Source organism: Lathyrus oleraceus, chromosome 2, assembly GCF_024323335.1.
Source record: "Lathyrus oleraceus cultivar Zhongwan6 chromosome 2, CAAS_Psat_ZW6_1.0, whole genome shotgun sequence".
Taxonomy (NCBI): Eukaryota; Viridiplantae; Streptophyta; class Magnoliopsida; order Fabales; family Fabaceae; genus Lathyrus; species Lathyrus oleraceus.
The window spans coordinates 477713808-477729067 of record NC_066580.1 but is presented as its reverse complement, the minus strand read 5'-3'; the positions used below and the strand labels follow the sequence as shown (position 1 = coordinate 477729067).

General features: G+C 34.0%; 1 protein-coding gene across 1 annotated transcript; it reads left to right on the top strand.

Annotated features, from left to right (window-relative positions):
• The first annotated feature begins 839 nt into the window (after positions 1-839).
• On the top strand, positions 840-2629 carry LOC127120581 (phospholipase A1-Ibeta2, chloroplastic). The gene has a single exon (XM_051051055.1). The coding sequence runs from the start codon at positions 996-998 to the stop codon at positions 2586-2588; it is 1593 nt and encodes a 530-aa protein (XP_050907012.1). The 5' UTR covers positions 840-995; the 3' UTR covers positions 2589-2629.
• Positions 2630-15260: the final 12631 nt, after the last annotated feature.

Sequence of the window (15260 nt, the reverse complement as noted above, 5' to 3'; positions counted from 1 at the left end):
TGTGACACCACACATGCATGCGCCATTGCATGTGACACCAACATGCATGGCCATTGGGAGCATACGCTAGCTCCAATGGCACCTCCTCTTAAGCTTCAATGGATGCCCCAGTTCAACTGGCACATCAGTTAGTAAATGTGGTTATTTTCGTATTTTAAAAAAAAATAGTTATTTAGGAATTTAATTTTAAAAAATGGTTATTCTAAAAAAAATCTATATTTTAAAAATAAATTTTATCAAACAAATATCATTTTTTCATCTTAAAACAAATTTTAAACATATATTATCAATCATGTTTTATTTTTTTTTCTTTCAAAATAATTTTTGTGAGAATAAAATTATTCTCCTAGTTTTTAAAAGATTTATTTTGTCTCACCTTTTCGTATTTTTTAAAAAGTAAAATAAAAAATATATTAACAATATAAAATATTCTTATATCGTCAACTAATAAAAAATATATTTCTCACCAAATCATATTTTTATTTTTAAAATATTACCATGATTTGATAAATTTAAAAATTTTAATTGCACCATCTTTAATTTTTTTTTTATTATAATATTATAGAGTCATGGATAATGCTTTCCTTTTTCAATTATTTTCTTCACTTGTGTGTGGTTTATGAAATAATCATAAAACCATTTTTTTTTATAGAAATACTATATAAAATCAACCTTAAGCAAACCGCGGATACTTATTTTATTTGATAATAAACCGCGGATACGCTTAGTAAGTACAAGTACTATAATAAATTAATACTCCATCATTTATTAATTACGAGTTTTTTTGTTGACAATTATTTTATACATAAACTACAAAATATAGACCCACATGGCAACCACCTCTTTAAATACCCATAGTAAGGACTTGATCCATTCAAGAACAGCACAACTTGAAAATATTTATTACAACAACTGAATCATCATCTTCATCTTCTTATTGACGCTGTCTTCATCTCTTAACAAACTTTTTTCCAATCAATTCTTTCTTCTTCACCATGATGCAATTTACCTCCAACGTACCAGCTCATAACCTTCATAAATTTCAAGCATTAAGATGCCCCAGTTTCAGATGCCACTCTTCTTCTTTTTCTTCTCTTCAAACTAACACTAACAACAACCCATCCAGATTACATCTCTCCAATCTCGATAACTTTCTCCAAACTCAGAAGCCATTACAATCAACCACCACCACCACCACCCACCACCACCAACCCATCCAAAAAAGCGACTCAAAGGACAAAAAAGGAAAAAACTTCCTTCAAGGTCTCAACCTAGCAAAACTATGGCCGGAAATCAAAGCAGCGGAAGAAATCTCCCCACGTCACCTAAAACGCCTCCAGCGCCTTCTCTCCAAAACAGCCGAATATTCCCCCAGAAACATCATCGCCGCCAACTGGAAACAATATCACGGCAGCAACGACTGGAAAGGGATGCTTGATCCCCTCGACGATAATCTCCGGCGAGAAGTCGTTCGCTACGGCGATCTAGTCCAAGCAGCATATCAAGCTTTTCACTCCGATCCCGCCATGTCATCAACCGAACCACCGCAGCCTCGCCACGTGTCCTTACCAGAAAGATCCTACAAAGTTACCAAGAGTCTCTACGCCACATCATCCATCGGGTTACCCAAATGGATCGACGAAGTCGCTCCGGATCTCGGATGGATGACCCAGCGATCAAGCTGGGTCGGGTTCGTCGCAGTTTGCGACGATAGGAGAGAGATCGCGAGAATGGGAAGAAGAGATATCGTGATCTCTCTCCGCGGAACTTCAACTTGTCTCGAATGGGCCGAAAACATGAGAGCCCAATTAGTTAACTTAACCGACGACGACAACAAAACTCAAACCCAAACAAAACCCAAAGTAGAATGCGGGTTTATGAGCTTATATAAAACAAAAGGAGCCCATGTAGAAAGCCTATCCGAATCAGTAGTTGAAGAAATAAAACGTCTTATCGAACTTTACAAAGGTGAAGAATTAAGCATAACAGTAACCGGACACAGCCTCGGTGCAACACTAGCATTACTAGTAGCCGATGAGATCAGCACGTGCGGGCCTGAAGTACCACCCGTGGCAGTTTTCTCATTCGGCGGGCCTCGTGTGGGGAACAAAGCCTTCGGAGAACATCTTGAAAACAAAAACGTGAAAGTTCTCAGAATAGTGAACACACAAGACGTGATTACAAGGGTGCCAGGAATATTCTTAAGCGAAGATCTCGAAGAAAAAATCAAGAACTCAAAGGTTGTTAGTGGAATGGTTGATATGTTGGAAGAGAACACTCCTTTAGGATATTCGCACGTTGGAACTGAGTTACGTGTTAATACTAGGATGTCGCCGTATTTGAAGCCTGATGCTGATATAGCTTGTTGTCATGATTTGGAAGCTTATTTGCATTTAGTAGATGGGTTTATGGCGTCTAATTGTCCGTTTAGAGCTAATGCTAAGAGAAGTTTAGCTAGATTAATGCAAGATCAAAGTGCTAATGTTAAAAAATTGTATACTAGTAAGGCAAAAGGGTTGGCTGTTAATATTAGTAGACAGGGATCTATGTCCATGTCTAGTTGTTGTCCTAGTCCTTCATCTTCATGAATGAAATGAAACTAAAAGTTGAACATAAACAATTTTGCATTTTTACTTGTCTTTTACTAGCTTTTGTTTTTATACAAAATTTGGTCAAAATTTTACTTAGTTTTCATTTCGGATGGGTTATAGAATAATACCAAGAATATTTGATTTGAAAGATGAGTCTCTAACTTCTATTCAGAACCAGATTTTCTTGGATGAATTGAGTATAGTTATACGTGGGCCATACAGAAATGTTAGGTGAGATTTTAAATATTGAAAATAGAAATGAAGGGTGTGGACTATTTCATATATGTGAGCAGCATGAGATATTTCTAAGGAGGAAATGCATTTCCCAAAAAGCTTTAAGCTCTCATTTTCTATTCAAATTCTTAATAAATTGAATCTATCAAATTACTATAAAATTGGTTCATATTAAGTTGGCCGGCTAAATTATAACATTTTAATGAGTTGAGATCATCTTCTATTTCTCAGAATAAATGAAAAGATCAATTTAAATGAGAAAAGTACAAATAAAACTAAAAATAATATATAAAAAAATCAGTTAATGCACTATCCACTCTGTTTTTTTCTCTCTCAATATTACAATCTTGGTCCAAACCCATTATGAATGGAATAATACATTGGGCCCATGGTCATATCAATATGCAAAAGGAGAGGATTTAATGGTACAGTGAACAGATGAATAAGTTATCAATTGGAGGAGAGGGGTAACAAATGGACGAGTTTGACTTGTTATTTTAATCTGACGGTAGTTCAAATCAATATATTTGATGCAGTCATGGAAGGAAGAATTTAAACCTATGTGGCGAGCAAACATGCTTTCACAATATAGCTAGGCAAGTGCAAGTCGTTAAAAATTGTAATTCGATATATTGTCGAAATCTAGTATTCCATTATGTCGAATTAGTTAGTCTAAGGTCTATGAGTCAGCTGTATTCGACAGAGTTCAATATAACATTTAAGTCCTTATATCGAATATAAAATATAAGTTGTATATTTTGGGTTTGGATCGATTTGTATAGTTTTGAGTTTGTACTATAGTTGCATATATAAATGGCATAATATATGATGTAATGAATAACACACTCAATACAAATCATAATTTCTACAATTCAGTTTCTATCTCTATTGTTCCAACAAATTGGGATCAAGGAGTCCGGGTTGCGATTTAGAGAGAATTTGTAATGGAAAATGGAAAAACACAACATCAATGCAATTTTCGACGAATCTATCAATTTTCAAATGGGAGAAATATGAATGGTGGGTTGCACATATGAAAGTCATCTTCAAATTTCAAGAAGTTTATAAAATCATGAATGATGGAGTAGGCATTAGAAGCGGATGTAGATGATATTCAGAAAGCTGCACAAAAGGTTCAAAGGAAGAAAGACGGAAAATGTATGTTCTTGATTCACCAGTGTGTGGATCCTAACGTGCTCGAGAAGATAATTGAAGAAGAAACAACCAAAGGAGCGTGGGACAAGTTGAAGAACTTGTACGGCGGAGATGAAAAACTAAAAAGGGTGAAGTTGCAGACGTTGAGAAAGAAATTCGAGATGACTCAGATGAAGGAAGAAGAATCTGTCTCAGAATACCTTTTATGTGTAGTGTTGTTAACAAACCAGATGAAGACGTGTGGTGAATTAATCAACAATTTGCAGAAAATTGAGAAAGCGTTGAGATCTCTGACTACGAATTTTGATTACATTGTAGTGTCAATTTAATAGTCCAAGAACCTAACTGAGATGAAGTTATAAGAACTTCAAGCTTCATTAGAGGCGTATGAGATGAGGCTGGAGTAGAGGAACTTAAAAAGGGAGAAGATGACTGAACATACACTACAAGAAAGATTCATCAATAAATATGGGGAAGAGAAGACGAAGCAGAGAAAGAATCTTACTAATGATGAGAAGTCAAGTAAGAACTCAGAGAATCATTCTGAATCAATCAAGAAAGGCATGGGCGACAAGTATTCTAAGAAAAAAGTTGGCACGAAGGAGGTGCAATGTTATAACTTTCAAGGATTTGGCCACTATGCTCGAGACTGTCGAAGAAAGAAGGAAGCACGAGCGAATGATAGCGATGAAGTGCAGTATGCACATGCTGAAGATAGTGATTTTAATGATGTGTTACTCATGGCTAACACTCAGTCGAACACTGAGTAAACCAACATGTGGTACCTGGATTTAGGATGTAGTAACCACATGACTGGTAATAAAAACTCCTTCACCAAGCTAGATGAATCAGTTGCAAAAGTGATAAAGTTTATAGATGGAAGGCATGTCACATCAGGTGGAAAAGGAGATATCTTTGTTGTCAGAAAGGATGGTAAAAAATCCAGCATCAATAATGTGTTGTATGTACCTTCGATGACAAGTAACTTGATCAATATAAATCAATTACTCACAAAAGGGTATAACATGAAGCTAGAAAACAGTTAGATGAAAGTGTATCATGGTGATGGAAGGTTGATTTTGAAGGCACCATTGACAGACAACATGACCTTCAAAGTAGAGATCAACACAGATGATCACAAATGTCTTGCTTCGACTGCGGAAGAAGACAAGAACTGGCTTTGGAATCACAAATATGGACATCTAAACTTCATAAGTTTTGGTATGCTCAACCAAAAGAAGATGGTGTATAGCCTACCTCAGGTGAGGAAACAAAGTCAGGTATGTGAGGAATGTTGCAACGCAAAGTAGGCTAGGAAAGAATTCAAATATGATTTGCCTATGAAGTCGAAGGAAAAGCTGGAGTTAGTTCACTTAGATGTGTGTAGACCATTTGAAGTAAGGTTAAATGAAGGTAACTATTATTTCCTAACCCTCATAGATGAATTCACCAGATATATGTGGATTTACCTTACTCAAAGGAAGAACGAGGTATTAATACAATTCAAGAAGTTCAAATTACATGTCGAGAAACAAAGTGGATGCAAGTTGAAGAAACTAAGAACTGATGGTGGTGGTGAATACACTTTTCGAGAATTTGCTAGATTTTACAACGAGGAAGGTATAAATAATGAGATCATTGCATCCTATACACCTCAACATAATGGCATAACCGTGAGGAAGAATCAAAGTATATTGAACATGACTAGGAGCATGCTGAAAGCTTAAGATTTACCGAAAAGATTTTAGGGCGAAGCAACTTCGACAATAATTTACATTTAAACAGATGTCCAACCAAGAAGATAGTCAAGTGAACTCCTTATGAGGCCTGGACATGTGTGAAGTCGAATGTTAGTCATCTTAGAGTGTTTGGATCAATGTGCTTCATGCATATACCTGAACAATTGAGGAAGAAACTAGATGATCGAAGTCATGTTATGATGCTCATAGGTTATCATTTGACTGGTGCATACAAGTTGTATTCACCAAATGATGATAAACATGTGATCAGTTGAGTTGTTCTAGTGGATGAAAGAAAATGGTGGGATTGGAGTCATTGGTCACACTACTACGAAAAACACCTATTACAACTGTTGGAAAAGGGATACCACCATGTTGAACCAACTGTTATGAGGTAAGGTGTGATTGTATGTACGATGATTTCTACCACGGTCGTACGATTGTGATCATAAGTTATGTAGCACGCTACCTTCTATAACAGTTACTTTAAACAACTGTTGTGGTATTCTATAATGCATAATATTTAACAACGGTTGTGGTATTCTATAATGCATAATATTTAACAACGGTTGTGGTATTCTATAATGCATAATATTTAACAACAGTTGTGGTATTCTATAATGCATAATATTTAACAACGGTAGTGTTATACCCTAAATTTTAGATAAAAACTTTACAAACACATTTTCTTCAAATTCTAAATATGCATATTTTAAATTTGAAGGGAGTCACAAGTATAAATGTCATTAAAATCAGACAAAGAAGGGAAATCAATAAAAAGTGAGTCAAGTGCAACAAGTTCTCTTAAGGTTCTTTCTTCAACCATGTTATGATAATTAAACTCAAAATCATAATCAAACCAATTATGAGAGAACATAAAATCAGAATCATTGTCGCTAATGAGTGCACTAGTTGTCACTCAACATGAGTCAGCAATGCAACAAACATGAAAATACCAATAATGTCTCTAATAAGAAAAACAATTGGAAAAATGATTAAAATAAAATATAAAAAACTGAAAATATCACTAAAAATCAAATAAAATGAAACTAAGACTCAACAAAAAAATTCGGTTTTTTTTCGGAAAAAAATGAAAACAGAAAATAAATCAAATAAAATAGAAAAACAAGGAATTTGCAATTTTGAGGGTCAAATTGACTTAAAAGTCTCTTTTAAGTGAGTACTGTTTGTTGAATTATTTCTGAATTTATGGAAAAAATTCGGAGCAATTTAAAACAATAGCTTATAGAGTGTCACCTGATAGACTGAAATACTTACCACTATACCGCAACCCTGAAAATCAACAAACAAAAACAAACAAAAAGAACAAAAAAATTGCTAATAAAACTCTAAATTAAGATTCCAAATTTGGCTAAAATAAACCGAGAGTCCCTAACAACGACACCAATTTGATCTGTTGTCGCACAGGTCAAAAACGATAATTAAAAATGCAGTAAACAGAAGTGACAATCAAATCGTATCACAAGGACTCTTGAATATTTTAACCAAACAATCATAACAATGAGGGAGTTTTTAAGGTTTAGAACTTAAATCAAAGATGATTAAGGTAAAAGCAAAATTGATAAATAAGTTAATCTACTGTAACAATTTCCGACTTATCATTGATTCTTATAATTCCAATTTCCTAGAAAATATGATCCTATTCTTTTACAATACCCACTGGCAATCACAATTGGTATTATATGATGTATGTTCCTAATTTCCGAATTAAGCAAACGGATTTAAGCAGTCACAAATTAAGTAAATGTGACTTAATTAAACACGATAACAAAAAAGCTACGCTAACGTGATTACAGTTAAGGATCATACAAACAATCGAATTTAATCAACTCTATCCTATAAGAAACAATCGAATTTAATCAACTCTATCCTATAAAAACAATCAAATTAAGCAAACGAAAATAATCGAGTTCATAGGCAGAATTGAAAAGAAATCGAAATTGAATTGAAAATTATAAAAACCTCAAAGTTGTGGAATCTGAATACAACAGATCAACCTTAGGTGATTAGTTCTCCATATAATTTGTATGCTCTATTCTCTATTTCATAAAAATTGAATGAATATCCTAAGGCTGCAAAGTTTGTTTAAATAATAAAAGAGAAATTGGGCCCTAATAACATTCGACCCGAAAAACATTAAAATCGATTCAAAACTAATTAATTTTCTTAAATCTGGATTTAAAACGAATTATTAGACCCTTCTTCATTTTGAATTAGCTTTTGACTTCAACATAAAACTTGTAGCTTATCATCCCAGCTTTTCAATTCATATTAGAACATGTTAATCTGTTTCTGGTAGCTCAAGTTATGACCGACAGAGCAAGAAGGTGTCAAATTACCGCTTAGGAAACACATTCAAAATAGTAAAATAACAGCAACAAGTCATAAGAAATCCCTTAACATAAATTTAAATTTGATGTATTAAAATACACTGATCAATGACACTCAACTAAAGTATGCAGTCACTTTAGCATGTAATTTAAACATCTACAAGTATGTATCTCTAGTGTGGCCTCATCTATAGACACCCATAATAATCCCAAAAATCACCCTTAATCGAAAGGTAAAGTAGGGAAGCAACATTGTCCAGAGTAATAGTCATTTAACCAAAATGCATATGAAAGGACGATGTCTCTGGATGTTATCTCTCTATAAATGTTGATACAAGGTTGACATCAATCCACTTCAAACTTGTCATATGAAGTGAAGATAAACTAGAATCATTAAAGCAGCCATGTATCACATGCGAGAGATACAATGAGACTTACCCTGTCAATTTACTTCCACGTGTTGCAATATTAAGCTCTTTCTTCGAATCCCGTTCCTAAAATAATTTAGAGTATAAATTATAAAATATAAATAATAGTTAAAGTTAATGATTATTCAAATCAATAAAAAAGAATTACTTACCTCTTCATACAATAACGATCAATGTGACACTCGTATCATACCAAAAGAGACATGTTGCATGACTCTATTGAAAAATGATGTGGCTACTCCACAAGTGCACCTTCCTGCTCTTACGGTGCATATATCTCCTATTGAGCTTGTAAATCTCCTTGTCCTAAGCCTCCACGAGGAATAATCCTATATTCGGATCTTCAACTACGCATCACTAATAAGAAAAATAATTTTAGACAATTTTGCAAAAAAAAAAAAAAACATATGCTCACACACAGGATCTCCGGTTACTAAAAACCCAACATTTTAGAACAATTTATATTAAAGACATCTAATAAAATAATTAACTTTTTTTGTATTTGACCGAACAACTTAACTATAAGTTCTCCGATGAATAATGTTAAAAATGGTATGGACCGGAAAACTTATTAGAAAGACTTCCGAGACAATAATATTGACTTGACAACTTCTCTTCAAGATTTACTGTTGTTTATGTGTACCAAATAACTTCTCTTCACTGTTACGCAAAAAAAAACTTTAGATTCTCTCAATTTTCAATACAAGGTTGAATGTCTTCAAAACGAAATTTAAAAAAAAAATACACTTAAACTATTTGTATAATACAATAGTAAAATGATTAACTTGTATAAATTGTAGAGACGATGGACAATTGCTGGAGTATTAACAAGTAAGGAAAAATTATACCAGGGGTCATTTAAATAAAAAATTTGTAAATGTTGGTTCTTTAAATTTTTTTGCAACAACTTGGTCTTTTAGGGTGATTTCTACATGCTTTTTCTCACATTTTGAACACTTAAAAATGAGTGACTACTGTATTTCTGATTGCACTTCATCATTTTTACACCACTCAAAATAATTGCATCCACAATTGACACATTCACTCTATTAAAAAATGGTAATGGTGCACATGTTTGGTAACTTAAAGGACCAAGTTGTTACCAAAAAAAAAACTTCAAGGACCAACCTGTTAAAAAAAGGGACTTTTTAATGCACCTTATATGTTTCTTAGGCACCATACGAAAATACTAAAATGCCCCCCAATTTCCATAGATGCATCTCTAGAGACACTCAGTGTAGGCCATACTGAGTGACGCCCTATAAGTTGGGTTTTTTTAATTCTGGAGATGCGCCTCTGGATTATTTCAAGAAAATATTCATAATTGACTAGCTCCGTGGAAATTCTAGAGATGCATCTTCGAAAGTTTGGACAACATTTTGAAATGTTCTTTCACCTTTGCATGTCAGATATTTTTGGAGATACATCTCTGAAATAATCTAATAAAACATACAATTACATGATCACACAACCATTGTTTTTTTTTCTTTACAAATCCTCACCAAAAACCCTTCCATTCTCAATCCACATTTTCACTCTAAATCTCCAATCTCGTGATTCATCACACCAAAGGGAGTAAAAGAAGTTAGAAATTTAGGTAAATATAATTTATTTCAAGTTGCATTGCTCATATTAATCTTGTTTTTTGTCTGAAAAAAGAACATTTTTTTGGAAATGTATTCCCGGAATGTGTATGAACTTTTCTGGAAATGCATTTTCGGTATTAGCCTCTGTTCATTTTTCCAACTCTGTTTTCAGCAGAAACGCTTATTTATTATTTTATGGTCATTGTTTTCATTAGATATGGTGCAACCCGATATTTTCCCCCAATAAGTTGTGTATATGAATGTCCAAGGTGTTATTATGAATGCGGTAGATGTTGGTAACCAATTTAAAAATGTGCAAGAGTTTGAATGTCATGATCAAATGCTTCAATGGATTCGTATGGAGGCCTCCAAACAGGGATTTAGTATGGTTATCGGAAGGTCCGATAATGGTTCAGATAGAAGATGTGCTTTTGTAACAATGACGTGCAAAAGAAGCAGGAAATATAGAACTCCACTCCATAATTTTAAAAGAGACGACACCTGTTCAAGAAAATGTGAGTGTCCCTTTAAGGTCATATGTGGTATGCATAACCATGATCTGTATGAAAATTAGTCGGCCATCCAATTGTGTGTCGGCTCATGCCGGAAGAGAAGTGTCATACCTCAATTTTGTCTCTCATTCAATAAACCAGTGCATTCATCAATACATTTGCATCATCTACACATCATAACTTGCATTTCATCTCGCATAATGTTTTAAATGTCAGCCATAATAAATTTTTGAATCTACAGACAGACCGGTCAAACTGATTTTCAAATGTACGTGAAATTAACGGATAATAAATTTCAAAATCGAGCTTGTAGACGTCAATTTTATTAATCTACGGTTCACGTAGTTTAACCTGACGTGCTCGTTTTATATTTTTCAGCTCCTTTTTTTATTGTATTTTTATTAGCCCAAACCTTTTAACCGATCATTTTTTATTTCAAAATTTGATCAAAACCTATATGTTTTCGAGAAGTTTATTTCAAGCTGATCATTTTGATGCATTTGGTTTAATTTTTCGAGCACTTTCGTGCCCAAATTTTATCCATTTTGAGTCATTTTATTTTTATTTCTTTGTCAAAAAATTCATAATAGTTAATTAGAATTTATTATGTTTTGGTTCCGATTTAATTTTGTTTATTTATATTAGTAGTATTTTTATTTAATCTAATTTGTTTATAACTATTTTTATACTAACAACACTCCAAATGGCATTGTTGGTATTAAATAAAGTTGCAACCCTAAAATTCATGTTATATATTGTGACATCATTGGCCAAATGAAAGGGGGAGACCAATAGAACAATAACATGCAGCGCATGCATTTTCATAGAGATCCTCTCTCATTTTCATGAAAAAAACCTAAGGAGACCATAGACATATTCACATGCAGCGTTTGTTTTTTTTAATGGGTGGAAGTTTCTACAAAAATCAAAGGAGGATATATGAAAAAAAGTAGAAAGTGGATTTTCTTTTTTTCCAACTTCATCGCATCTTCACACAACCCTTCACAAACAACGACATGCATTTTTTTCTTCACTTAAAAATCACCAACTCCATTCCATTCATCCCTTCTTCCATCTTTTCCTTTTTCATTTTCAGTAACTACAAATAATCCTCCATCTCCATCTTCGAGCAACGTTTAAGCACGATTCAGAGTTATCCTTAACTCCTTTTCGCCATACACACCGCCCTGCAACTTTATTCATTCTCTCATCAACACACCAAACAACACAAACCTCAAATGCCATTAAAACTCCCTCGTTTATGTTATGCACAAATCTCCCACATCATCATCTTCTTCTTCTTTTTCTTCTTCTTACCACACACATCTTATTGCATCACACAACAACAACTAATGCAAACCGATAGTGAAATCCTCCACCATCTTCGAACCTTCGACCACCTTGGTAGCAACCTTATTTTCTTTGATTTTTCTACTTGATGTTTGTTTGATTGATCTTTTTTTGAAGTTTGTTTTTGAAAGTGATGTTTAGTTTTGTTTAGTTTATTAAGTATAAGAGACAGAAATAGAAAAGTGTCGAGAGAGATCAATTAAAGAGAGTTTGAGCAGAGAGATCTGCGAGTGAGAGTCAATGTAGAGGTGAGGGCGCCGCCGTCGGGTGGCAGGTTGGCGCCCCTTAGATGCATTATCCTCAACGAGATAAAGAGAGTAACGATGGAAGAGGGTTTTTATTTGTTGATAATTTCATGTCGCGGTTTCAGTAGGAGAGTATGTTAAGGATTTTCTTTTCTTTTATTTTTTTACAACAATGCCATGTGTCGAAAGGGTCCATTGAAATTTTGAAAAAAGGGGGATATGCACAATGGGGTACAACGCCCATCACTTGCATCATTTTTCTTTTATTTCCCCTCTTTTTCCTTTTTTTTAGTATTATCATTTTATTTTCTTATAATTAGATCTAAGTGGTTGATTTAGGCTTTAAGCCCTTTTGTCTTTTTTTACAAACCCCCCCCCCCCCCCCCTACTGCATTTATCCCTCTCATGTTTTATTTTTATTTCTTTTGATTTTTTTAATTATTTGAATTATTTTTTAGTTAATTGTTTTTTTATTTAATCAGTTGATTAATTAATTATTTTTATTTTTTATTTGTTAAGTAGATTATTTAATCATTTGATTTCAATGTGTTTAGTAGATTTAATTAAGTAATATCTATCCATGTGCATACCATCGCGCATGTAAATATTTTTATTAACATTTCTGCAATTTCAACTCAATTTCACTAACATTTCACCATAATTTCAATCAAATAATTTTCAAACCATTTTCAAAACCAAATCAAACGTAATATGAAAACTTTTTTCTAAAACAAACTCGAAAGAAGAGGACTGTTGAAATCTATCATTCCAGCTGAACCCTCGAACGATCGGTCCTGAGGCACACGTTTTGGACTAGTCATTCATTCTTTTCTTTCGCTCTTAAAACACTTAATAACATGGACTAAAAAGGACCGTTGGAATCTAGCATTCTGGTGGAACCCTTGAACAATTGATTCCAAGGCATGCGTCTTGTTCTTATCAAGCATTTGTCGTCCATCAAACAAATTTCTTAAAAAACCTTGAATGAAAAAGGACCGTTTGAATCTAGCATTCCGGTGGAACCCAGAATGTTTGATCCTAAGGCTTATGTCTCGTTCTCATCGAGCATTCTTCATTCACTTATAGATACATCAAACACGTTCAAACCATTTTGCCTTTGGGATAATCTTCAAAACTTTTTTTCAAATGAAAGATATTTTGTCTCGAGACGATGTCAGACAATGCTTCATCCACAATCACGTGAGTTGAGATAAGTGGCATTTTCATATGAATGTTGATTTGTAAATCCATTCAATATGATGTAAACGTCTACTCCTCACCTATTTTGGATAAGTAATATTTTTCGTTGATTGATACAAAATAGATTTCACTAAAATCGACCAACAAAGAAACATTTTCTACCCAAAACTATGTATGCTTTGAGTTCTCTATTGCATCTGGAGATACATAGGAGTAAGACCCACAATCTTGTCATACACATTAATAAAAAAAATTGAGACCCCCTTTTCTTTTTCTCTCTTCCTTTAATTTACTCGAAGAAAACAATTAACATAAGCTAACATTCAGATCACAAGTTTAACTAAAAGGTTTCCATTGAGTACAACGGACGTGAGGGGTGTTAATACTTTCCCATGCGTAATCGACTCCCGAACTCAAATATGGTTGTGACGATCATGTTATTTTCAAAGGTTTTATCGATATTTTCCTATTCCTTCATTGGAACAAATAAAGTTTGGTGGCGAATTTGTTCGAACTCCATTTTTTCTGCGAGCATGCGATGCGCTTCTTGAAGGATCGTATTTGTCGAGGTATGACAAGAAGGAATGCATTGATGACATGAAGTTTAATTCGGTTCAACCAAAAAATATACTTAAAACATTGAAACAGAAAAGACACAAAAATATATCAAATATCAAGCAAATGTATAATATTCGGTACCAAACTAACAAGGCGCTTATGAGGGATAGAATGAAATACAACAACTCTTGAAACTGTTGGATGATAGTAATTACGTGTCTAGGTACCGAATATGTGAGGATGGATTTATTGTTAGAGATATATTTTGGACTCATCCTGATTCCATAAAGTAGTTCAACACGTTTCCTACGGTGCTCATACTTGATTCAACGTACAAGACCGACAAATATAGACTTCCATTGCTGGAGATGGTTGGTGTTACCTCAACTGAAAAGACATATTCTATTGGGTTTTCATTTCTAGAGAGAGAGAAAGAGGAGAATTTTACTTGGGCCTTAAAGGTGTGTCAGGCAATGTTGAAGGACCAAGTTAAGATGCTTAAAGTCACTGTTATCGACCGTGACACCGCCTTGATGAGTTCGATTGCAAGGGTATTTCCTACTTCTTATGCATTACTTTGTAGGTATCACATAACATAGAATGTGAGAAGTCAAGTTAAACCCGCGGTTGGGACGAAACTGATAGAGTCCGGAGATGGAAAAACGGTGAAGGCGAGTGTAGTTGTGGAAAAAATAATGGATGCAATGAATCGTATAGTAAATTCTTCTAGAAAAGAATTATATGTCGATTCTATTATGCATTTCAAGAAAGTATGTGAAAGATATCCTGATTTGTTGAAATATGTTGAAAGCACAATTTTTGACCAGGTGAAGGAGAATATTGTTTGTGCTGGGACTGATAAGGTTAGACACCTTGGAAATAAAACAACTAACCGAGTTGAGTCTGCCCATGAAACTCCACATCAAAGAACAATTGAAGAAGATTTCTTATCCAGAAACCATCGACTTGAAACCACCCTCTCAATCAGTAAAAACAAAAGGTGCTCCAAAGAAGGTCAAGCCTACACTGAGTGATAACTCAACGGTGCGGTCTCCTTCATATTTTGGACATGTTGACAGTTTTTCCAGACTCACCAATTACAAAATCTCTAAAAAGTGTTTCTAAAGAAGCTCGCATTAGAAAACCACCTCATACGTCGCGTCTACCAAAGATTCCATTCATTGACTAGATGTCGGTTTTTATGCACAAATACATCGAGCGAATCGTCAATGTTGAGATGGTAATTATGGATATCTAGTTATTTCGGCTTTACTCAGTAAATGAGAAGATAATCATACACTTGTCTGCCAT